The sequence below is a fragment of the Pelecanus crispus genome, chromosome 1, assembly GCF_030463565.1.
Source record: "Pelecanus crispus isolate bPelCri1 chromosome 1, bPelCri1.pri, whole genome shotgun sequence".
Classification (NCBI taxonomy): Eukaryota; Metazoa; Chordata; class Aves; order Pelecaniformes; family Pelecanidae; genus Pelecanus; species Pelecanus crispus.
Window position 1 is genome coordinate 162,030,008 of NC_134643.1, and position 24,007 is coordinate 162,054,014.

A 24,007-nucleotide genomic window follows, 5' to 3' on the forward strand; every position below is an offset into this window, starting at 1 on the left:
TCGAAACCCAACAATATCTCAGAGGAAGAAAAAGAAGAAAGAAAGAAGAGGGGGAGAGAGAGAGGGGGAGAGTGGAAGAGGGAGCGAGCGAGCGAGCGAGAGAAGGGAAGGCAGGCAAGAAAATCCCCCCAATCTTTTAAGTCAATGCATATTGTGGTGACACTGGCAAAGGAGCCCTCACGGTGGAGTCGGCCAGGGCTGTGCGTTCCCAAAATATGACCAGGGGTGCTTGGATGTGCAGTCGGCAGTACGATGACGGCTTAAAAATCTGGTTCGCACCCCGGGAGAACGAGAAACCCTTCACGGATTCAGAGAGGGCTCAGAAATGGCGACTGTCCCTGGCATCGCTCTTGTTTTTCACAGTCCTGCTCTCTGATCACTTGTGGTTCTGCGCCGAGGCCAAATTCACGGGGACCGGAGAGAAGGAGCAGCCGCCGCCCGAGACGCCGGAGCCCGCGGAGCCGGAGCTGCTGGCGGGCATGGGGGAGCCGGCGCCCCCCGCGCCCCGGCTCCTCGCCCCCCCCTCGCCCTCCCTCCCGCCCTCCCCCGGCAGCAGCGGCGGCGGCAGCCGCGGCAGCCGCACCAACGGCACCGAGCCCCGGCACGGCCAGGCTGCTTTCCTGGGGAACTCCACCGCCAGGCCCCCGGAGACGTGCCCCCCCCCGAGCTCCTCGTCCGGGCAGTGCTTCAGCCTGGGGGACGCGGAGGCGGTGTGCCGGCGGCGGGGGGGGCCGGGGCGGCCGCGGGGCGCGGGGCAGAGCCCGGCGCCCGGCTGGGACCTGACGGATTTTTACCTTGCCTTTTGTAATTCCTACACACTTTGGGAGTTGTTCGCCGGGTTGTCCAATCCGGACACTTTGAACTGCAGTCTGGATGTGGTGCTGAGGGGGGGAGGCTCCTGCAGCCAGTGCGTCCAGGCTTACCAGCGCTACGACCAGCACGCTCAGGAGAAATACGAAGAGTTTGAGGTTACGCTCCAGAAATATTTACAGTCGGATGAGTACTCGGTGAAATCGTGTCCTGAGGATTGTAAGGTAGGAGCCCCTGCTGTGTTTCCTGTCCCTGCCTGGCGGGCTGGCGTGCCTCCCTCGCCTGTTGTGGCTGCCGCGGTCCGTGTTTTGGCTGCTCCGCTCTCGGCTCCTGGCGCCGGCGGCCGTGGTTTTTAGGGTGCAGTCGGAGCTGCGGAGGATCTCGGCGGGGAGCCCCCGTTAGCGCATTGCTAGAAGGGAGGCGGGGGGGGGGGGGAGGCGGGGAGAGGGGGACACACGGAAGAAAAAAGAAGTGGTCCTCGGGGAGCGCAGCGCTGGATTTCCCCCTCCTCATGAATATGCGATTGGCTCCGGCTCGGCTGCCGGCTTCCAGCGGGCTGGATGCGGCTTGGCGGCGGGCAGCGGCAGGGGCTGCATGCCAGCGAGCGCGGCCCGGGACGGCAGCCGGGGCCGGGGCCGCCCGACGGCGCTGCCCTGCCCGCGGGCCCTGCGGGGCGGGCCGGGGCCGGAGCCTGCAGGCCGGGGGCCGAACCCGCCAGGAGCGCGGCGGGGCCGGGGCCGGGGCGGCGGCTGGCCGCCGTGCCCGGAGGACGGGGGTCTCGTCCCGCCGCGGCGGCTCCGGGTGGGTTCCGTCGGGCGCTTGGCCCCGGGGGTGGCGGAGCGGGGGAGGCTCCCGGCCGGCCCGGGAGCCGGGAGCGGGACCGTGCCTCCGGGCGCTCTGCCAAAATCCGCGGGGCTGGGTAAAGCCGGAGGACGAGGGTGGATGTCAGCGGGCACGGCGGTGGCCCTCGGTTGGGAAGTGGCGGTGACGGCATTTCGGTAAGCCGCGGGGGTTTTCTTCGGTGCCGCCGGTGACCGCTCGGCGAGATCCAGAGGGTTTTCTTTGCTTTGGCAGGAGGCAGCGTCCCACTTTGGCTCTGCGTACTTGTTGTCTTCTCTCTACTTTTGCACCAGATTAGTTGGCCTACCTCTCGAGACAGGAAAGGAGGGGGAAAAGTGTTGTCCTTGGCACCTAAAATAACTAACTGCGTGCTTTTTCCCCCCGTTTGTTTGAGTATTTGTTGAGAGCCGGGCCAGGTGAATGGTTTCTGCTCTGACCCGGATTATGTCGACTACTGTAGCACTATATTAACCAGCCTGAATCAAATCCTGCTTTAGGAGTGGAACACATTTGTGCATACAAATCACCGCTCCGAACAGGCGGCCTAGCAGTACCTCTGTGCTTTGTAACTTCAGCAGGGCCCTCTGAAATCATTTCATGGTAACAGTCCGTGCCTAAAGAATCCCATTCACCAAGAAGTTAGTGTAATTTGCACATAGCTTTGCCACGAAAATCAATCTACGGTCCCTCCAGAGGCTGAAATATCCTGTTATGTAATTGGATAAAGTAGGAAAGTTGCCGTGTTTGTTTTTTCTTGTTAAACTTGACAAAAGTAAAACAGTCTCATCAGCAATTTTGACTCCCCTGTTTCTAGGTTATAAACTGTGTGTCTACACACTCATTGTATATATGTGATGTACTCAGTTACCGAAAATGTAAATGTATTTTGTTTCCAGAGTGAATTGGATAAGTAAAAAGCATAAAGTGGATAAGTAAAAAGCGTGTCAAAGGTAAACAGGTGTCTACTGCTGTAAAGACTTCTTCGCCATTTCAGTAACTCTTTAACTAGAAACTGACCTACTGCTCTGTGCTGCCAAATGATCAACATCTACTTGCTTAAAGTGATTTTTTTGCCTCACAGTTTAGTTTGACTAAACTTTACCACGGAGTGTGCAGTTGCTCTACAGTATATCACGATGTAAAAGGTGTTGAAAATGAAGAGAATAGCAAATGCGCACTGTATAACGATTTCCCCTTCAGAGACTGAAGAAGGAGAAATACTTGTAATGATGGAGAAAAAGTTGTTGACATGAAAATGATGGGGTGAAACGTGTAAATGAACTAGACAAATGCAGTGGCAATGACCTGCAGCTCTCCGGTTCCCAGTGCCAGGCGGTATTGCTCTATGTTGTGAGAATTTGGTCAACCAGTCTGTGTTAAAAATGAAGGATATTCCAGCAGGGAAAAGGGAAAAAGCAAAAACAAACAAACAAAAAAAAAAACCCAACAAACTAAACCAAGGGTGCAACTCTGTGTTTTCTTTCTCTTTCCGGGGAAGCTGGTGGGTAGCACACAGGGCAGGTGCGTGGGGCGGGGCTGGGCGGGGCGTGGCCGGACGGGGCGAGGCCAGATGGGGCGTGGCCGGGCGCGGCGTGGCGGCGGCCGCTGCCGGGAGGCTGCTGTCCAAGGTGCTGCAGAGGCAGCGCCCGCAGCCCGCCGCCACGCTGGGGGCAAGGCGCTGCCTGCCGCCTGCCTCCCGGCTCGGGGCTTCTGGGTCCCCCCTGGAGCCTTTTGATTCCTTCTGGTGGCTGAGCGAGCCAGGCGTCTAGCAGGTCCGGCGGGCTGGTAGCCGCCTGTGTTGGTGTGCCTGTATGCCGTCTACCCTGGTTTCTACAGGTGGAACTAGAAATGCGTCGTGAATACTTTGTGACAGTTGCGATATTTTGCTGGACTTTCTGGCCTTTTATTCATATTTCATTTATAAAACTCAGTTCAGGAAATATTTTGTGTGTGTGTGTGAGTAAATACCAAATTTTCGAGCACTGGGCACCTAGATAACTCACAGCTTCAGATTCAGAACACAAAATAACTTGACATCTAACTATGCGTTTTAGGTACACACTGATTGATTGGTTTATGTAGCGAGCTGCTTTTTCTTTTCTTTTGAACAAAATGCTAAAAATGCTGACTTTACTCAATAATCATGTATGTAAGCACTGGCTTAATACAATGAAAGGCTTCTTAAGTAATGTGTTTCTATTTAAGACACCTTTAGTACTCTGGGAGGGCTGCTTCATTCACAGAAAGAGTGCTTTTCATCCAGTCGACCAATTATAGCTGATGCCAAAATAGCAGTCAACCTAAACCTTGTAGTCAAGTATTACTTCCCCCTTCCCAAACTCTCCCCCCCACCACCCCCCACCCTCGACGCAGTCAGTTCTCACAGTGAAGAGTGAAAGTCATGGGGGTTTCTCAGTCCGGCACGTTATGCCTTTCAAGAAAGTGCTATTGGTTATAACAAATAGTACATGTCAGTACTTCTGATGTGTGACTCTAAAGCTCAGACTTTGTATTTTCATTCCTTTATCTGGAACTGGAAGAAAATGAACTTTATTTTCAAAATACTCCGTGTTCCACTACATGTCCCCTGGTCTCTGAAGAATATTCTAACGTAATTGCTTTGTATTGCAGAAGTTTGCAGTCAGGAGTTGTTTGGGTTATCCATTCACATTTAGCTGTTCTACATAGTGAGTTTTGGTTTTGGTTTTAATATCTAAGTATACTCACTCTTTTTTTTTTTTTTTTGAAAGAATGCCATCCTGTAATTAAGGTCTTACTATTAAGCTTCTTATTGAGTTGTATTGGAATTTTTGAAAATCTTGTAGAAAATGCTGAGAATTTTGAATTTTAGAACATTTGGAAAATAAGTGGGTTTTTTTTTACAGTATCAATGAACACGCGTATGCATTTTATATTGTTAGGATGTCAGTAGACTTTGTACGTTTTTTAGAAGTTCTGGATATCAGTGTTGTTTCACTATAAATCCATCTTCAACTTACTTGTTAAAAAATGTCCTTGAAGTCTGATGTCTTTATATACTGTTTTCTCATCTTGGTAGTCACATATCAGTAACGGCTAAACAATAAATATAAGTAAGACAAATATTTGAATGTATTACATATTCAGCAAAGTGACATAAATTGCTGTAGCTTTACTGAATCACTAAAGTAACTGAGTAACTGAGAATCTGGATGTACATTTCTGTTTTTTCTGTCTTAAATTTGTTACATTTTTTAAAATACTTATGAAAACTTGCTTTTGCACATTATAAAGCAGTGTTTATATATACAGAGATTGTTCTTGGCAGTATCTAAAGTTTCTTGGTTTCCAGGATATTGTTTTTATAAGTAGTGTGACACAGGACTGTATTCAAACAATTAATAGAGAACTATATTGTCTTGACGTTGGAAGACACAGTTCCTCATAATGACTTGTCAGCTTTCTATCAGGGGAAATACTCAAGTTCTTATTCTTAAGACAGCAGGCAATCGCTCTGTGGAATAAAAGAAAATTCTGGCTACTTCTGATTAGGAACTGGGTCAAATAACTAAGTAGGACATATAAATGTAAAGGTTTTTAATATTTTTTTTTTCTTTGAGAGATACAACTTACGTCTTTGTGACAAGTATCAGAGGCCAAAGCTTTCTTGGCAGAAGTATTTATTAATGTTTGAACAAAATATCAGTTATAATTTTTTGACACAGGTTTCTTTAACCCAGTGAAAGTTGAGAGTGTTTAAAATGTGGCCTTCCTTAGTGCTAGCTAAAATATTGAAACGTGCAATTCAGATAAGTGCATTATAATTAAAAAACCAAAATAATTCAGTTTTCCTCCTAGAATATCAAAAAATAAAAATAAAAATACACCACTTTGTTTTTTAATATCAACATTGCTAAAAAGCAAACTTTAGCTGACATCCTAGGTGATGAGCATATACACACAGATTTTTTTTCTTTTTTTTTTTTCAGGAATTACATATAATTTCATAAATTCTGATTTGAGGTTTATGATATTGGTATCAGAAATATGTAATAAAATAGCTGAGTTATAATACTACTCAGTTGAAAAACATGCATATATATATATATATAAAAATCCAAATAAAGGGTTTCATCATTAAACATAGATGGTATAGTTGCTAGGAATATAGAGCTGGTCCTTCTGTTACTAGATTTTTTTTTTTTTTATCAAAGAGCTGTGTTCAACTACTTTTATTTGAGTAAGAGGATGACTGAGAGTTATTTAAAACAATTAAAATCACATTTGTTCTCATTTATTCGGAAATATCAAAGCTTATATGAATCATGACTTTTCCAAGAACTTTCTCCTAAGCAGCATATGTAGTCTAATTAGGTTTTGATTTAAAATCTCAGTTAAGCTGGCAGAAAAGAGCAGATGAGAAATACAAACCCAAAAGCTCAAGTGATAAAAGAACCCTTCTGTTACAAAAGGTCACATAGACCAGCATGTGCTGCAAAGTTAGACATTTCAATTGTACATCTTAATCACACAATATTTATATTATATGCAAAAGTGATACCTAAACTAATCAGAAGAAGCTCTTACAAATTAAACTTTCAGAAATCTGCACTGATGGTCAGTGTCTAATACGAATGGGAAACAATAAACATTAATTACTGAACTGATGCCTTTTCAGAATGTGTTGAAATGTAGGTATTTATTTTAAATCTCTTTTTAAAATGAATAATATGCTGTATTAAAAAGCCATGACACTTGAATGTATATATGTTTTTTTACAAGTTTTGTTTAAACTTCAGTGAAACTAATGTGACTCTATAAATGGATGTTTGCACATGCTATTTGTTCAGTTGAAAGTAGAAGTTGAATTATTTTTCAAAAGTAATTTAAGATAAATATGTGGATGAATTTAGTAGAACTATTCTTGTAATAGTGCACTGGTATATTTATATAAGGAGCAGCACTGACTATGTACTAATGGACTTTGTATTTTGGCCTAAAATCCTGATTCAGCAATCTGGTTCATTCTCCTGTTTGGAGCTAGATGAATGGCACTGCACTCAGGGAAGACTATCCACATGCTTATAGGTATTCAATTGATTAAATGCTTTGTTGCATCAGGATCAGATCTCTTCACTCCCTAAAAGAGGAAATTTCCCAGGGTGTTTTTTCCAGAAGTGAGTATACTCCACCTAACTTTTTAGAAGTTTGCATCTAGTTGATCATCTAGATTGCCATCCCATTCATAGTGTTGGTGGTTACCTCATTCCTGATTTGGGAAAAAAAAAAAAGACTACAGATGACTAGCACAGAGTAGTTGAAGTGAATTCCACCCTCATTCAGCAGCCACCATTTAACACTTCATGGTAGTAGTGTCACATGGCTAGGGACCTCATGGCTCTGCCCTCAATTTTACTTTGCTCACTGGTTCTCTTTGCATCAAGCAGTACACTTCCCACGCACCTGGCAGAGAATGCGGCAGTCTTGCTCCTTCATTTCATGTTCTTCTAGGAAAAGTAATCAAAATGCAAATTATAGTTCTATCACTTATCCTGCCTAAAAATCATTTGGTCTATACTTAGTAATTTATCACTTCAGTCTTGCACTAAGATCCATAATGTATTTAGATCTGTGAATTGCCTAAAAGGGAAAAAGTAACTTAGAAGCTGAACTCTTAAATATTACTTTTTAATAAATATCACTCATAACACTCCAAAAGATAGAAAAATTAAATAATTCACCTGATTAAAAGAAAAAAAAGTAGATGCCCAGTCTGGATGTCTGCATCAAATATAAATATAAAAGCTCAGGCTGTCTTTGTAGTCAATGGAGATACACAGGTAATTCTAGAGTCTAAGTCGGTTCACAGTCAAGTGGACATCTAAAATAGGTCGGATGGATTATGCCCTAAAAGTACCTCATTTATGTTCATTGTCTTTAAAGAGCACATACCGTCATTTTATCTCAGATGCAAACACCTCCACTGTGGACCTTTAAAGTCATCTTAAATGAATCCTAACAAAGTGATTTTGGTATAAAAAATATGTTTGGATTACATTGTGTTCATAGGCAAAATTTAACTGTGAGAAAGTTTGTAAAATCCTGCTACTTGTACTGTCCCATATCAACCTAGTGAAACCACAAGCCCCTTTCACTTCTCTGATAACTGTATTCTGTCACTGAAGAATGTGTGAGCTATTCAATCTGCTTCTTAGGGAAGAGAATAGGAAAGGGCCTTGTATGACATAACTGTATTTTTATCACTTTTTTGAGGGAGGGGGGGCCAAGATCTCCTACATAATACTTTTTTCCAGTTGTTAGTTCCACTGAGAAACCACACAATAACAATTGTAGGTCACCTTCTTAACAGCAGTTTTTGCAGGTAAATGTGCTACAGATTATTTCTCTTATTGTCCCTTCTCTCTTTAGAAGGAAGGTGTTTTTTGGTGGGGGTTGGGAGGTGTCTATGTATGTGAGAAGTCCTATACATTACACTGGGTTTCATTTTTTTCCCTTAGACCAAATCAGAGGGAACTCCCAAGCCTACCCAATCTCTCTCACTCAAGAGGCATATATTCGTAGGCGTTTATGCCACTTTACTAAAATAACCATACTGTACTTTTCTATGTACTTTTCACTGTACTTTTCTCTTGTCAGAACTGTAGAGCAAACATTGCTAAGTGAGAGCGTGTGATAGTTTAGTTTACTTTACAGCATCAATCAGTTAGATGAATACAAATTTAGTGAGGCACTAGAGACATATTCTGTCTCATAGAGAGATTTCATTAATTGGAAGGTATGTTAAAAAAAAATAAAGACCAGATTTATTTTTGGATTTGTGATCTGACCTTGCTCGCAAACAGGGCAGATTTATGAAAGACATAGTTTGCTCCTTTAGAACATTCACATTGAAGAGCTATATCCAATGAGCTCCCAGTCCACAATGACAAAGAGAACAGGGCATGATGTAGGCAGTTTTGTAGTGGAGTTGATCAACACTTGATATTCTCCCACCCTTCGCCTCATCTCTTTCATCCAAACTGATGGCCATGTCTCGAAAACTCTGTTTGAAATAACATTCTCCTAAAGCCTTTATGGACAACCTGGTAGGAGCCTTTGAAGCGTTGGTCAAATACAACCAAACTGTGGGGACAAAGGTGATGATAAATGATGAGCTGATAAACTTCAGCAGTTCTATATGAATATCTTGGTCCTTTAAAGTGTCTTGGAGATCCTGATGGGAATGTTCACCTTTCATATAGATTGATGTTGAGAAGCCATTCAGAGATTGCATCATTAGAAGACAACTAGCTGATTAAAAACAGTAGCAAAGATGATCTGAAGTTACCAACAAACAACATGTTTGAGTCCAGATTCTTAGAAATTCTGCAGCAGTTTGGAAGTCATTGTGGATGTTTTAAATATTTTCAATGAAATTAGGGGGAAATTGTAGCTGAGAGATTACAAATGAAAAAAGGCCACATTTTCACTTTTGGAATATGACAGTGGCATTTTTACAATTTTTTTAATGTTACAGTTTGGGCAAGTTCCTTAGTCAAGCCATTATATTTTCAAATTATCTATTATAATATTTGAAAAAGAAAAAAGAAAGGAATTATATTATTTTTGTATTTTAGAATGTGCAATATATTGTAATTTTCAGGAGATATTTTCCAGGGAGCAAATATGATATCTAGAATGCTTCTTAAATGCATGTTTAATTCTTGCTGATCCTCTGCATGTTAGATTAGATATTGCCTTCAATTTGCCTGAATGCTTATGTAAATGGTATCTTGGGCCTGTCAGCACACTTGATCTGTGTAAAACATCATAACAAAGTATCTTTATTACTTTTTTAAGATATTAGCAATCCAGAAACAGAGGACATTCTTTATTAAAGGGAAGAGGAAAAGATGGATTGTATGTGATATTTGGAAAAATAGTTTTTCTCATTTTATTCATTCTTTTAGGAGAATACGCATTTCCAGAGTTTGTTGATTGATGATTCGCTGATCATTTTTCTACATTGGTTAGCTTGCTCACCATATTTGAGAGGTTACACTCATAGGTTCTTCTCAGAAAAACTAATTATGTATGAGATGTATTCATTTAGATAAATACTTGGATTTAAAGATGTATTAAGGAAGAATTTGAGCAACCCTTAAATGCTTTAAAATCTATATTAGAATCTAATTACTTTTATTGCAGATTTCTGTGTGTAGTAATAGACAACTAAATATAAGACCATAAATAGAAAAATTTATTCATGTATACATATTCTTCATGAGGAACGGTATACCAAACAGAAAATCTTTTGCTGGTGTGGAAGGTTTATTCTTAAGTTATATTAGGTAATAGCTGATTTATTATGTTGATGATTCAAGAAAATATATATACTTTTTAATTAGTATAACTTCATCATTTAGAGGGGTATCTCTATTGTTAGAGGTAAACTTACATTTTCAAAGGCACTAAAATGATCTCTGCTGAGGCAAATTTTTGTATTTGTATACGTGCACACTGGATCGAAAACCAGATGTTCTTTAAAATAAAGCCCAGCTTGTAGAAGATCAACAAAAAATAGTAGCTAAACCATAACAATTATTTTTTAGGCTATTTTTATTGTGGAATAAATAATACAAGTATATATTTTTTAAAAATGTACTTACAAAAGTTACATGCAAATTTCCCATGAGTACTCTTAACATTGCCTTCACATATGATCTTTGTTGAAACTAGATTTCTGTACAGAAGAGCTTTAGGATAATAAGGGCATTTTATTTATTCACAGTTGCAAGTGAAAATGCTTGTGTATTCAAAGACTTATAACTGACTTTTGAAAGAAGATCATTTCGTGGTGAAATCTGGTATAGCACCTCTCACTTTAAAAGTAAATTCTTTTTAAAATATGAGAAAACTGTATCTTTGAGTTTCAGTGTATAATACCAAAATGATAAAAATAAAATTATGTATGTCAGTCATAATATTTTTTTATTAAAACCAGCCAGAAGTATTCCAAAATCTATGCTTTGGTAAAGACTAAAACGTCTGGAAATTTTCAAGAGAAGTATTACTGTAATATCTATTTACAATACTGATCTTTAGTAAGTTCCTTAAGCAAGTTTCTGGTGGTTTTCCAGTGGGATGTGTCTGTACTGATTCCAGCCATATTAAAGTCAGGCAGCTAGTGTAAACGGTGGAGAAAGATCCATGTCGTCAGGGCCTAAGTAATTGACCTTTTTATTATTAAGTATTCCAAATGCATCTGTTTTGGAATATCACAAATTTTATACCCCGGTAAGAACAAAACCAGCCTCGCGCGTTTTTCCTTTCACACTATGTTCAAGCTGTCAATATTTTGGTACGGTACTTTAAAGTGAGACTGGGAGGTTTTGATAGGAAGGAAGTTTTTTACAGAAGGGAACAAGTGTGGGAAGCACCCAGCACCCTGCTCCCGGGGACACCCCAGCACGTGCAGCCAGAACGCGGAGGCTCTGCCCGGTCGGCTCCAGAGCTGGAGCAGGGCCAGGGCAGCAGATATATGGGGATTAGATGCCGTTGGCTGGAGGCTTCGCACTTAAAAAAAGAAAAAAAGGAAGCAAAACAAAACCACAGCCAAGGTCCCGTGGGATGGCTTTTAAAATTCTTCATGCATTCAGAGATGAGAGATGTTAATTTCCAGTCCTATTCTGCTATGGAGTTAAAAGTCTTGCTGTAGATATTTCTACACAGAACCTGCCTGAACTTGGACCAGCATTATGAAGAAGAATGAGTCTCTGAACAAGGTACATTTGAAATATTGGCCAAATTATCTTAAAAGCAGAATTAATTTTTTTTATTTCTATTTTTTTTTTTCTTGCATGCTTTCTGATAAAACAAACCTTGGGGAAATGGCCTCTATTTTTAATTTCTATTTTTTTTTCTTGCATGCTTTCTGATAAAACAAACCTTGGGGAAATGACCCCTATTATAAGCTAAGTTTAGCTAACAAGGTATAGTGTATCACTGGAGTTCAGGAAATGAGGCTTGCTGTTTCATATCCCAATTCAGTTAGAAGTGCATTATGGTTTCTTTTGTCTCTATTTAAGTCTTATAAATGTTAAAGCTGAACCTTCTAAGTATACATTTTTTGCAACCTCACTATATTAATGAAATTAAATCATTGCTGCAACAATAGCTTTTCAAAATTTAGCAGCTGATATTGATTCCTGGGACGTGACCTGAGTACATGTACTGCAAGCCAATCTCTGTATGACAGATGTGAATTTAAAATATTGTTTTATTTTCATTTGTAAATATAGATCACTTTTCTTTAATCAGGAATCTACAATGACATAAACCAGGACTAACTCCATTGAAATCAATGGCTTTACTTAAGTGTAATACTGTTCTGAGAGCAGGAGGCACATGATATGCTTTAAAACTCAGATATATGAAACAAAGGGACAGATTTGACTCAGACTGATTTGCTTTACAAACCTAGCTACAAAAAGCAATATGCAGAGTGCTTTAAATGCTCATTTCCTTGTCTTTGACTGACGTTACTAATTTGTTATTGTTGTCAGATTAATGTTTTTTTCCCCTTTTCTTTGTTGTTGTACTTGGTCTTGATCCCATTCTCTTACTCTATTGATTTTTCAGGCACACTGTAGAAAAATATTATGAGCTTAACTTGTTCAGCTATCCGGGGGGGAAAAACCTTCAAGACAACAAAGCAGAATTAATTTGCCTTTTCCAGCCAAGAGTATAGGTCATCTGCCAGGGTTAAAAGGAGAGATGCTGATCAGTAGTATTGCAAGCTTAAATCCAGAGAAGCTGCTTTTATTGCTGTAAAGACACTCTGTATTTACGCTGGTATAAATACAGTTAGAATTTAAGCATAAGTTGAAGAATTGATCAGGTAATGGAAGTTTTGCTCTGTGGTACATTTCAACACTCACAGGAAAGGTAGTAATTTTAACAATGACTCATCTTAAGTAAAAATTACAGGTATTATACACACATATGTATGTATATATGTGTGAGAGATATATATATATATATGTATATGTCTTACAGGAGGTGCGACAAAGAAATTACTGAAGTAAGATCAAGCATCTTGGAGAGGCTAGGACAGTCCTGAAGTGGAGTCCTATGGACATCTTTGAAATGTCCTGGATTCTTTAAAATTAAGAAGTGGTTTAGGAAGTACAAAAAAAGTAACAATTATTTCTAAATTTTTTTTCTTTTTTGCAGTCACTGATATGTTTATTTTCTGACTGATCTGGAAATGTAAACTACTTAGAGTATTTTCTTTCTTTCATCAAGACTTCAGAAAGGCCCCACAGTAAATGTGGAATACACAAGCATCGATTGCCGATGTCGTATGTGCACTAGCTCTGTTTTACATTGGTCTTCACAACTCCTTTGTAGAGGCCCTCTGTGTGTTTGGACTGAAGTTTGGATCACTGGTTGGAACAAAACTGCCTAAAACTCCGCGTGTCTCTGCTACCTAATATTAATAGATTATGGAAGAAGTTACCTTAATTGTTCTATTTGCTTCATTGGAATATTTTAGATTGGTTTTGTTTCTGCTTTTTTATTTGCATGTTACGTAACAAGTTTTTTCTGGGTTTTTTATGTAGGTTTCTTTTAGACCAGGACCTTTTGATTGCTGTGATTATCTGGGAGATCAGATTTTTATTACCATTGTATCATCTGAGTTTTATATTTTTTTCTAGGATTTTTTAAAGGTCAGAATTCTGTTAGTTTGTGCAACATAAGCATGAATTTCAGTGACTTCCCAAATATTTATTTAAACCTTTTTTGCAGTTTCCTGTCTACTTGTGGCTGTTTCTTTTTGATAAATGGAGAAAAAATATTCCTTAAATTTTGGTATGAATGTAAATATTTATAGTATGATTTTTTTTTCTCATGTTTTTAATACAGGCTTGATTTGAAGAGAACTGGTATTTGGGATGGAAGAGATCTTTTCTCCTTTTATAGTTGTTTAGATCTAGAAGGGGAGAAGACGATATGTTTTGCAGCTTGTAGGAGATATATACAACTCAGAATTTTACCAAAATCATGACTGGCAGGGAAGATCAGGAGGCTCACAGAGGGGAATAAGAGATCTGTGAATATCAATACGTTTTTTTGGGGTTACTCTAAATTTGTGGTCCTGTGTACAGGATAGAAAATGGAACTTAAAGTATATATGTATAAAGAGTTGTTTAAAATCATTTGGTTATATGTTTGAAAGAGGAGCAAAAGACTGAAAGTGTTTTAGGTTTACTCCTGCAGGTAACGGTACTATTGGGCAACTCAAATATTACATTAATTCAGCAATGCAGAGGCCCCATTAGATGCAGTGTGCGATGAGGTGTGCCTGTTATATTCCTCAAAGGGCTGGTCCTGCTTCAAATTCTTTTCTTTACTTTGCATAGAGCTAAAAGGCAGCTGTGCGTTTCTTACAGAGTCTGTACACACTTGGGCACGCAGCTCACAAATCTCAAGCGCTTGAATCGCGTCCAGGCAGCTGTACGCAGCCCTGAGGCCGTGTCCCCATTAGCATTTTAGTTCAGGTCAGGGGCGTGCTTTTGAAGCAAACCTCCCACTCAGTCCCACTCCCACTCTTACTGCATCTTGATTCACGTCACGGAGCAGCGTGGGAGCACACAAACCGGATTGCTTTCCGCTGAAAGTCAAAGAGAAGAAGTGCCCCAGAAGCACATCCATTGAGTTGCCGGCACTAAGGGACATCCAGTCTACAGGACTAAGGTTAGCCTGAAGTAAAACCTATGAAATACGTCTAAAGTAGATGCCAGGTTCTCAGCACTGTATCAGTCCACAGAGTGTTTCTACACAGCCGCACTCCTTGTTAATATTCACATAGACATAGTTAAGGAGACTGAAATTCAACTCTCACCTGGAGACAATTCCCAAAGTATCTCAGCAATTTCTTCAGGACTGCAGCCCAAGGCTCTGAGCCGGGGCTCTGAAATGATTCACTGCCCCTGGCTGTATATAATCATGGCACTAGTGATCATCTACTATTATTTTTGTTTTCTTTATTTTTTAGGTTTTTTCCCTCCACCTTCTGCTGGCGTGCCTATGGAGGTGATGCACAGCACAGTGCAGATTTTTGCTCCATGCCCTCCCTGCAGCTGCCAAGCCTCTGTGCAGCAGAACCACTGCAGCTCTGCTGCATTTTGGGCTCTCTGGGCTGCCTCTGTCCTCACTGTGGAATTCACTGCACCTTCCCAGCATATGGACATGAGGCTGAACAGACCTTTCAGTGCCTGTTTGTGGCAACCCTTGAATTTTTAATATTAGAGTGGTGCAAAAATATCTAAACAATCATGAAAATACAAAAGTTGTGTGGGGAGGGAAGGAAATCGGCAGGAATGGAACAAGTCTGACCTTCCTTCATAAAATACTGCCCTCTCTATCCTCTAACTTATTTTCTTGTTTCCTGCTAGGAGAAAAAAAGATTATGGGGTAGTGTTCAGTCTGGATTTTAGGTAGCCACTGAACTGACAAGCAGATACACAAGGAAGCCTAAGTAACTGATTTTTTTTTAATTATTTCATTTTCCATATACCTGTGAAGACTTCATTTTCTTTGGATTTTTCAGCGTTGAGGACAAAACTGTATCTATGGTAGAGATTGACATTATTTTTCTTCACGGAGTAAAGCTTTTTTCTTTGAAAGATTAAAAAGTACTGTGTAGTTCTTTAGAAAATATAACACTAGAAGACTATTGCCTTGCTGATAGAATATTGGTTGTTAGTACAGGGAACTACTACCTTTCCAGTTTTTATCATTTAGGCATTTTTATTGCAATACTATCTGTAATTATACGTGGACATTGCTTTTGAACCCTGAAAATTCATGCCATGTATTGAGTTGTTTTTAAACAAGTTCACTGCACTTCTGGGAAGAAAATTAGTTCTTCTAGAGGTCATGATCAACCCAGTTCCAATAGCAACAATGGTCCTGAAGATCTGTGGGGCTTAATGTTTTTAGCCTTTGATAACCACCAGGAAGCTTTCTTACCTTTTCCCCAACTCAGAACTCCAGTGGGGCTAAAAAGAGGCAAGAAAAGTGATTCACTGGTCGAGCAAAAATAGATAAAGAAATAATTTGCTGAAATACTATCAGTGTGTGTGATTGATTGAAACATCAGAGGGAGACCTGCAGGTGACCAGCACATACTTCACCTCCAGATGCTACCGAGCTGATCAGGAACTGCAAGGGAGACCAACTAGCAGAGGCAGGGCATTCTCCTGCCAGCGGGAAAAGCAGTCAACGTGGCAGGTAGCCAAAATTGCAGGGGTTTAACTTCAGTCATCATAAGAGTAGATAGACAACATATTCGTAAAAGGCTTCACTTGGGTGTATCTCAGATTATACTTACATTGCTTTATCTTGAAGCCTGAAGGAGCCGATACTGAAGAATTAGAAAACTGAACAGAGTGTATTTTTGGTAAGCAGGATATAGGAACTGACATACTACACTGCTCAGTGAACTGCTTGGTGTCATGTCCTATCTCTGGGAATAAGCTTAGGAGGTAAAATGAATGCTACACCAGACAGAAGATCATTTGCTAGTTTGCAAAGTTTCTTCTTAATTCATATTTGGCAGTAGTCAATTTATCATGCCTATGATTCAAGAAAATACTTTTCCATATGCTTTTCTATTAGTATAATTTCATACATGAAGGGGTATCTTATCATTAGAGGTAAATTTCATTTTCAAAGGCACTTAGAATGGTATTCAAAGTCCTAATTTTCTCTAAATGTGTGGCAAATGCACCCAAATTTCATCAAAATTTGGTTCTTGCTATGCTTCATGCATTAGTTGTGCTGGTTCTTTGTAATAATTAAGATAGGATTTCTGTTGCTATAGTTCTTACTGAATTTTTTGTATAGCTCCTATAGGATTTTTTTTCTGATATCTAGTGGCAAATTGTTGGATGAAAGTGGAGACTAGGGTAGGAGAGGATTATATTTATGTAAATTATTAAAGTGGTATAACCAAACTAGTAATCAAAACCAGAAAAAAATAAAATTTTGAACATATTGAAATACTAGTGGAGGGATTTGCCCCTTCAACATACAGTTTTAGGGCCTTATTAATGGCTACTGACTGAGGAAGGTATTTAAATGCAGTTTATTGCATGACAGAGAAGGATTTTGTTTGTGTATTGTACACCTAAATGAGAATATCTGTACATCTGCTGTAAAACAAGAGTTTCTCTGCAGCTGCGACACATTACAACACAGGCTTTTACCTATAATTCTTGGCAAAAAGGACTCATGCAACAAGTCCTCATGCATTAAGCTGATTCTCATAGACAGTTTCACATGTTACTATTTACCTACTTTAACACTCTAAAGGACATTGGTACACAGCATGCTTTGCTCTGGTGCAGTCAGAATTGTGCTAAACACATTTCTAATCCATGCCCACCAATGGCAAAGATGGCAATTTAAAATATCTTTTAGGATATAGCTATTCTTTTCCCTTTATTGTTCATCACTACCTAGCTATTTCTCTTTACCCCTCCTCAAGCTCCCTGCCAAACTAACCTCTGCTGCTATGTTTGACTGTGGATCTTTGATATAGTAATATGCTGTACTAAGAAGGACAATTTTCTGAAAGGGGAAATGAAAGAAAGGCATCCATGACAGCAGACCTGCAACTGAAAACTGTAGTTTATAGTATATAAGTTGGGATAAGAATAAGCTGTGTGCCCACAAAGCAGAAGAGGGTAACTGCAGAGGTAGCTTGACTTTTCATTTATTGTTTGTGTTGGTTTGATTCCAGCTTGCTGTACAGAAAAGAGTGCTTTACTGTGAAGATCTTTTATGTATAAATCCACAGAAAAATCAAAGTCCTTCATTAAAATGGTGTTACCTTTGGGCTTGGTAACATCAAATATGAAGTTCCACCTCTTTGGTTTAAATGAAAAATAAAAAATATTTGTCTGTTTTAAATATGCAATTTTCAGTTTTGCTGAAGTCTTCATTTGTCTTATGAAGAGAGAGAAGTAATTACATAATTTACTTTATTCATGATTTACCTTCACTTATTCATTATGTCTTTTTAGCCTCTTCCTTTAGAGGTGTCAGGCTTCTCCCCTGAATAAATAAATCTTAGCCTTTGTAATCACTATACCAGTAGTCTTTCATCTCTTTCTGAACAATGTCTTTATTTTAGATTGTGTTTGGTCCCAGAGGAGTGTTTTCACTGACCCATGCATATCAAGAGGGTTTTTCCTCCTCTTCAGTCGTCATACTGAGTTTTTAATTCTAGATGAAGTATTTCATATGGTTCTTTCCAGTGTGCATCTATTAGGCTTGGCAGTGCTGGATTCCATCTGCCATTGTTTCCCCTTTCACCGAACTCTTTTAAGCGACCCAAAAGCTCCTTGGGCTGCTTTGGCCTTGATTAGTCTAAGACTTGTTATGTCACTTGTAAATACTTCCATCTTATTGTTAGTCCCATTTCCAGATGATTAATAAATAGATTAAACACTCTCACCCCTAGTAAAGAACCCAGGGCACCCTGCTGTTAACCTTTAGCCACATAGAGCAGTGACCATTAATAAATGTATTCTGCTTTTGTATTCTGCTTTTTGTGGTTGGTTTCTATCAATGGCAATGCTTTACTTCTCACCCTGTGATTACTTAGTTTCTCTAATAACCTTTTGTGGGAAGCATTCTCAAAGGCTCCTTGAAAGTCCAGAAAACTTGTATCAGCCAGTTCCCTCTTATCTGCTATTTATTAATATACCAAAAGAGTTCTAATAGGTTAAGGAGATGTACAAAGCATTAAGGCGTCTAACTTTAATCCAGATATTTAACAATTTTATTTTTAACTGGTACTTCAGCTAGTGTATTTATTACTGCAGTAATATGTGTGTGGAGCTGTTTGAATTCTTCCTTGGTTTCTCTCCTTACTTACATGAAGATGATTGCTCTCCTGCATGGTTCAGTATACAAACTGATTTCAATGTGAGACTGAATAATTGTGGATTTTCTTTGGTTAGCCTTAAATTGCTTTGGGACCCTTGAATAAACAACATCCCATTCTTGGGATACATTGATCTTTTATTTATTGATTTGTTCCAGCCATTCCTCTTACGATATCTGAATCTTCAAAAGCTCCTTGTCTTTACTTGAGAAGGCTGGTATCTCCTCAGTGGTCTCTGAGACAAAAAAATGTGTAAAAAATAATTTGCTTTCTCTTCTATATTCTTATTTTGTACAGTTTGTCCTTTAACTTCTTAGGAGGGTAATCATGATCTCTCTTGCAACAGCCATGTTTTTTATACCTAGTCACTCCATATATCCTCATTTAGCCATCCTACTTCCCTATTAAGTTGTGCCTCTCACCGTTTAAGCATCTTGAAGACCGTAAGTGTTCTGTGCCAGGTACACTGGCAAATCCACAAATAGCTTACATGTTGCAGTTTCAAAAGTAACCAGGATATTCCTTGTTCAACAAGATCTGATTGGGTTGAAGATTTATTTATTTATTTATTTATTTAAACTTTGTACCACTTGGAAGGGAGACTAACATGTTTTTCTCAAAGAAAAGGTGCAGAAGTGGAGCCATGTGTGCTGTGTCATGCAACAGGCTCATAGCTTGAAAGGGAATAACAGGGTAAACTTACATTCTGATGAGAAATCCAGGACAAAAGAGAATCCTGGAAATTTTTACTGAGATGCTGTTCTGAAGTAGCCTTTTTTCCAAGTCCTTTCCTGCCTGGATGTGTTGTAGCATCTATGCACACACATACCTCATTTTCTGAGGTGCCGCTTTTTGAAACCACTGTAATATGCACGGTTTCTGCACGTATTCCTTCAGAGAAACAGACGGCATTTTTCTTTAAAAACTCTTCCCCAAAAAATACCAGGCTGGGGGATGCCATTTTCCACCATTTGTGTAACTGCCTAGTAGCTGGAGAACTCCATTAAGATGTAGGGAATTTGCTAGTGTATGTTCAGTGCCCTCCACATCTTGAAGATATTCAAAGTTGCTTGAACATAGTGAAGCAGTAGGAATAGCATCAAGTGGTAGTTGATGAGTTTTGCATGAGAATTATTTAGCAGTAAGTTGCTCTGTCTTCAAATTTATCTGGGTTTGTTTTTTTTTTTCTCCCCCTCCATATTTCCAAATTTGCAGTTAGATTTTGCTTAGAACTATTTTTATTAGGACTAGAACTAGTAATAATTCTCAAAGTATTTTGATAGAAAAACTCCAGTCACATCTATTGAATTATTATTGATCACATATGTCTCTCATAGCTCTTTTGCCTCATACAAAACTCTTCTGCTGCTGCTGCACAAGGTGCCTCATCCTCTGAGCAAAGAAAGGTGCTCTTATGCTACAAGAAGTGTGAAGTAACTACTCAAACTCTCCTAGTTATCCCATTAATGATTTTAGGCTTTGGACAGAACAATGGTGGAACGGCTAGCCTGTTTGAAGTAATTCTCATTTGAGCATACCTACCTCCAGATATGCACTCCAGGGAATGTTTTAAACCATTAAAGCTTACAAGGTTTGAAACTTTACCGAAGTTATATATATATGCAGCAAAAGACCCAGAGGAACTTTTGCCTCAGTCATAGCTTCTTCTGGGTCTTCCAGCGTACACAAGGGCCTATTACAAACATCAAAATATGCACAATGGGTACAGGGTACATCTCATTTCCCCCTAGGGATGTTTTACAGCAATAGAAATAGTATCCTTTCTCTAGTCTACTTTCAGAAGCATCCAGGTAGGAAGTACTTAGGAGGATACTCTTAAGAAACAGTGTCCAAAGGAAATTAAGAGAAATTACGTGGCCTTCAGAGGCGCTAAGCACTCATATCCTGAGTTAGGATACAAATTATTGTCTAATTTCTATCATGTAAAAACAGTTAACCCAGGAAGAAGAGCTTTTTAATGCACACAGGACAGATCAAGGTACTTGGTAGGAAATAATGTAGTCCTTTTTGAATACAGATGACTAAAATGAAGCAGAATATTAAATATTTGTTCAGAATTTTTGATGTTTGTCATTGATAATTCTGGATACTTCTGTAAGATCTTCTTACTGCCATGATAAAGAATAAAGTAGTTTATAGTAGCATTAAGGTGTTTTTTGTTGTGGGGTTTGGTGGTTTTTTTTTTTCATACAACAGAAATAGATGATGAAAGCCTGCAGGAAAATCATTGTCTTTACTACAAGTGGCAAATCTGAAGATGTTGCTGATACACGAACTTAACACTCACAGCCAGGTGTAATGCTTACCTGTCTTTACATGAGGAAGAACAGACTGGCAGGAGATGAGGTCTCTAGATGGAAGAGATCTCCAGTCAGCGTGATGTGCAGATCCCTTTACCATAAACCTGAGCTGCTTGGCTGACTTAGTAAGTAAGAATTTTGTGCTTGTAAACAACTCACTTCAAGTTGACATCATGTCAGGTTTTGCATTCTGTTTGGATTTGATCAGTCGTACACTCAGGGGCTAGTACACTAGGGCTTTTGTGATAAAGTATTTCTTCTTTCTGTTTAGCTAGCAGAAGTCAGCCGATGGGCAGCTGCAGAGGCATTATAATAAAAAGTTTATTTAATTTGATTTGCCTTCCTTGTTCAGTGACATATTAAAAGAAGTTCTTGCACTTATTGTGTAAAATAGTAACAATGGAAACTCTTGGAGAACTCCTTCCTTACACATTACTTTTCAAAGACCTACTGAAGGTCAAAAGCTTTATCACAAAGTTTTTCTTCTCATGAACAAGTTCTATATTGTTTTCTTCCTTTCTGTAATGAGAAAAATATCCACTTACCATCTATTATGCCATGTTAATGAAAACTCTCTTACCCAAACATCTTCCAAAACACTATCACAGACAAGGTGGTTCCAAATGTTTTGAGGTAATATTTTAGTCAATAGAAACCTCTCTTCTAAAATGCACCCACAAAGGCTGTTTTCTTTTTCTTCTTCTTCTAATATTCACCACCATGAGAAGAATGATCACTTGCCAGGACCACTTTCCTCTCACAGAAACTCACTGTTCAAAGACTGAGAAAGCATATACATCATATATAGAGAGCGAGGGCACTTTCAATACTGCTGGCTTTTGAAACAGGTGCAGTGCTGACTGCTTCCTCGTAGGTGATACCCTGTTGCTGTAGCATTACAGGTGAGATCCTCTGGAGCATGCTGCAGGACATATATTTAGCACTCCATGCATCGTTCCACAGGAAAGAAGTCTAACAGCCTAAAATAATCCCTTGTAGTTTTGCACCATCAAAACAGATACATTTTGCTCTGGCCAGCCTGGCTGTAAGATGTTTCCACATACAAGATGTTCCTGTGTGCTGGCAGTCACTAGCAGTTGAAGCAGTTCCTCGAGATCATTGGCAAAAAAGAATAAAATAGCAGCAGCTCATAGTTTTGTTGGTGGCTGGCACTAAGATCAAGCTCCAAAAGACAGCATTTTGAATGAGTGTTGGAGGAAAGGGTTAACTCACTTTTTGAGCAGAATAACCGTTTCTGTACATAGCACCTTCTTTTCTAAGCTCTTTTGCACTAAATCAACACCATTAGCATTAAAAGCATAAGATAAGCTCCCTGTGTCCAGAAGGGAAATCAGTTAGGTCTCTCTGGGGAATGACTGTTTTGGAAAAACGCCTGCCTGTTTTTACTACAGGGTTTATGAACAGAAAATGATATGTTTTCATGCATCTTTTAACTTCTAGAATGCATAAGCTGCACTGCGCTTGAGGACATTAAAACTGCATCTGGAATGAGCATCTGCATAAAAAAGTTAGAATTCAATGCACATTAAAATAGCAATATTGTGAAGCTCTCAAATGTTTCTAAACTGAGAACTTGACAGGCCATTACAGTAAATTTAGGCTTACTACAATTTGATGCTTTCTGTCTGTAATATCTGTAATATTCTATTTGTGTAATGGAGCTTCCAAGAACATCTTGAATAAAAACCTGGATAGCTTCAATGAACAAAAATTTATGCACAATATACTATGAAGCCTGTCTTCTGCCTTGTTAATTCTGGGATCAAATATGGGATCCCAGAATGTGTCAGAGCTAGGGGGTCAAGTGTGTTTATTTCAGCCTTTATGAGAGTTAGTGAGAGTCTATTAATATTGTAGGTTTCCATTAACCCCCAAGGAATTATTTCTCCAGCCATTTTTCTCCAAAAAGGAAAAATAGTTTGCTTACAGAGAAACGTTATCTTTATTTTTGAGGGACCAATTGCATGTTAACAGGAAAAGTTAAGAGCACCTGCTTGAAGATTAAATATTCCGTATTATAGTGAAGAGTTTTACCTGGAGATGGATGATGTTCTCTGTCTCTAATTTGTATCTAAGGATACTATATGCTTTAGGCTTGTAATTGGCTTTACTCAGTCAATAAAAACATAGAATGACATATGTTTTCTTAATGTAACAGAGCAATAAGGCAGTGTCCTTTTGAAAGGTCTGAGTGCTGTGAAACATAAGAATACAAGTGTTGTGAATTAAATCACTTTTTAATTCCACTTATGAATGTGATTTACAAGCAAGTAATGCGTTCCTTCAGTAGTTCACACTTCAACCTAAGAGATGCTGATCACTGATAAAGTAATTAGATTTGCTAATGTGAAAGTGGGTTGAAGTACTGGCCTTGGATAAGAGATTTGTAAGTTACTTTTTTTCCATGCTGAAATTTTTATGAAGATTTTTCCAAGCTGACCTTCACAATTGTATTCCAGCTATGTATTGATCTGGAAGCTGAAGATGAGCTAGTACGTTAAAAGTGATATTTAGCTTGGAGGTGTTTTCCCTTGGCGGAAAGGAAAGGAAAGGAAAGGAAAGGAAAGGAAAGGAAAGGAAAGGAAAGGAAAGGAAAGGAAAGGAAAGGAAAGGAAAGGAAAGGAAAGGAAAGGAAAGGAAAGGAAAGGAAAGGAAAGGAAAGGAAAGGAAAGGAAAGGAAAGGAAAGGAAAGGAAAGGAAAGGAAAGGAAAGGAAAGGAAAGGAAAGGAAAGGAAAGGAAAGGAAAGGAAAGGAAAGGAAAGGAAAGGAAAGGAAAGGAAAGGAAAGGAAAGGAAAGGAAAGGAAAGGAAAGGAAAGGAAAGGAAAGGAAAGGAAAGGAAAGGAAAGGAAAGGAAAGGAAAGGAAAGGAAAGGAAAGGAAAGGAAAGGAAAGGAAAGGAAAGGAAAGGAAAGAGGAAAAGCATTACCAGGCATGCCTGAATTATACTTGTCTCAGTGTCAGAGAGCTAAATCATGACCTCTGTGTAAAGTCTGAATAAACAAGCTTTAAGAGTTTTCTTTTCCAGGATTTGAAGAGATTGAAAAAAATCCCCTTATGGGCAGCAGAATGCTTGAGT

General features: G+C 39.4%; 1 protein-coding gene across 1 annotated transcript in view; it reads left to right on the forward strand.

Annotated features, from left to right (window-relative positions):
• The first annotated feature begins 215 nt into the window (after positions 1–215).
• NALF1 (NALCN channel auxiliary factor 1) overlaps positions 216–24,007 on the forward strand; it is a 492,970-nt gene continuing 469,178 nt past the window's right edge. Inside the window, exon 1 of the mRNA XM_075727794.1 lies at positions 216–1,034. Coding sequence (XP_075583909.1) covers positions 216–1,034 — 819 coding nt within the window. The remainder of the gene's footprint in view (positions 1,035–24,007) is intronic.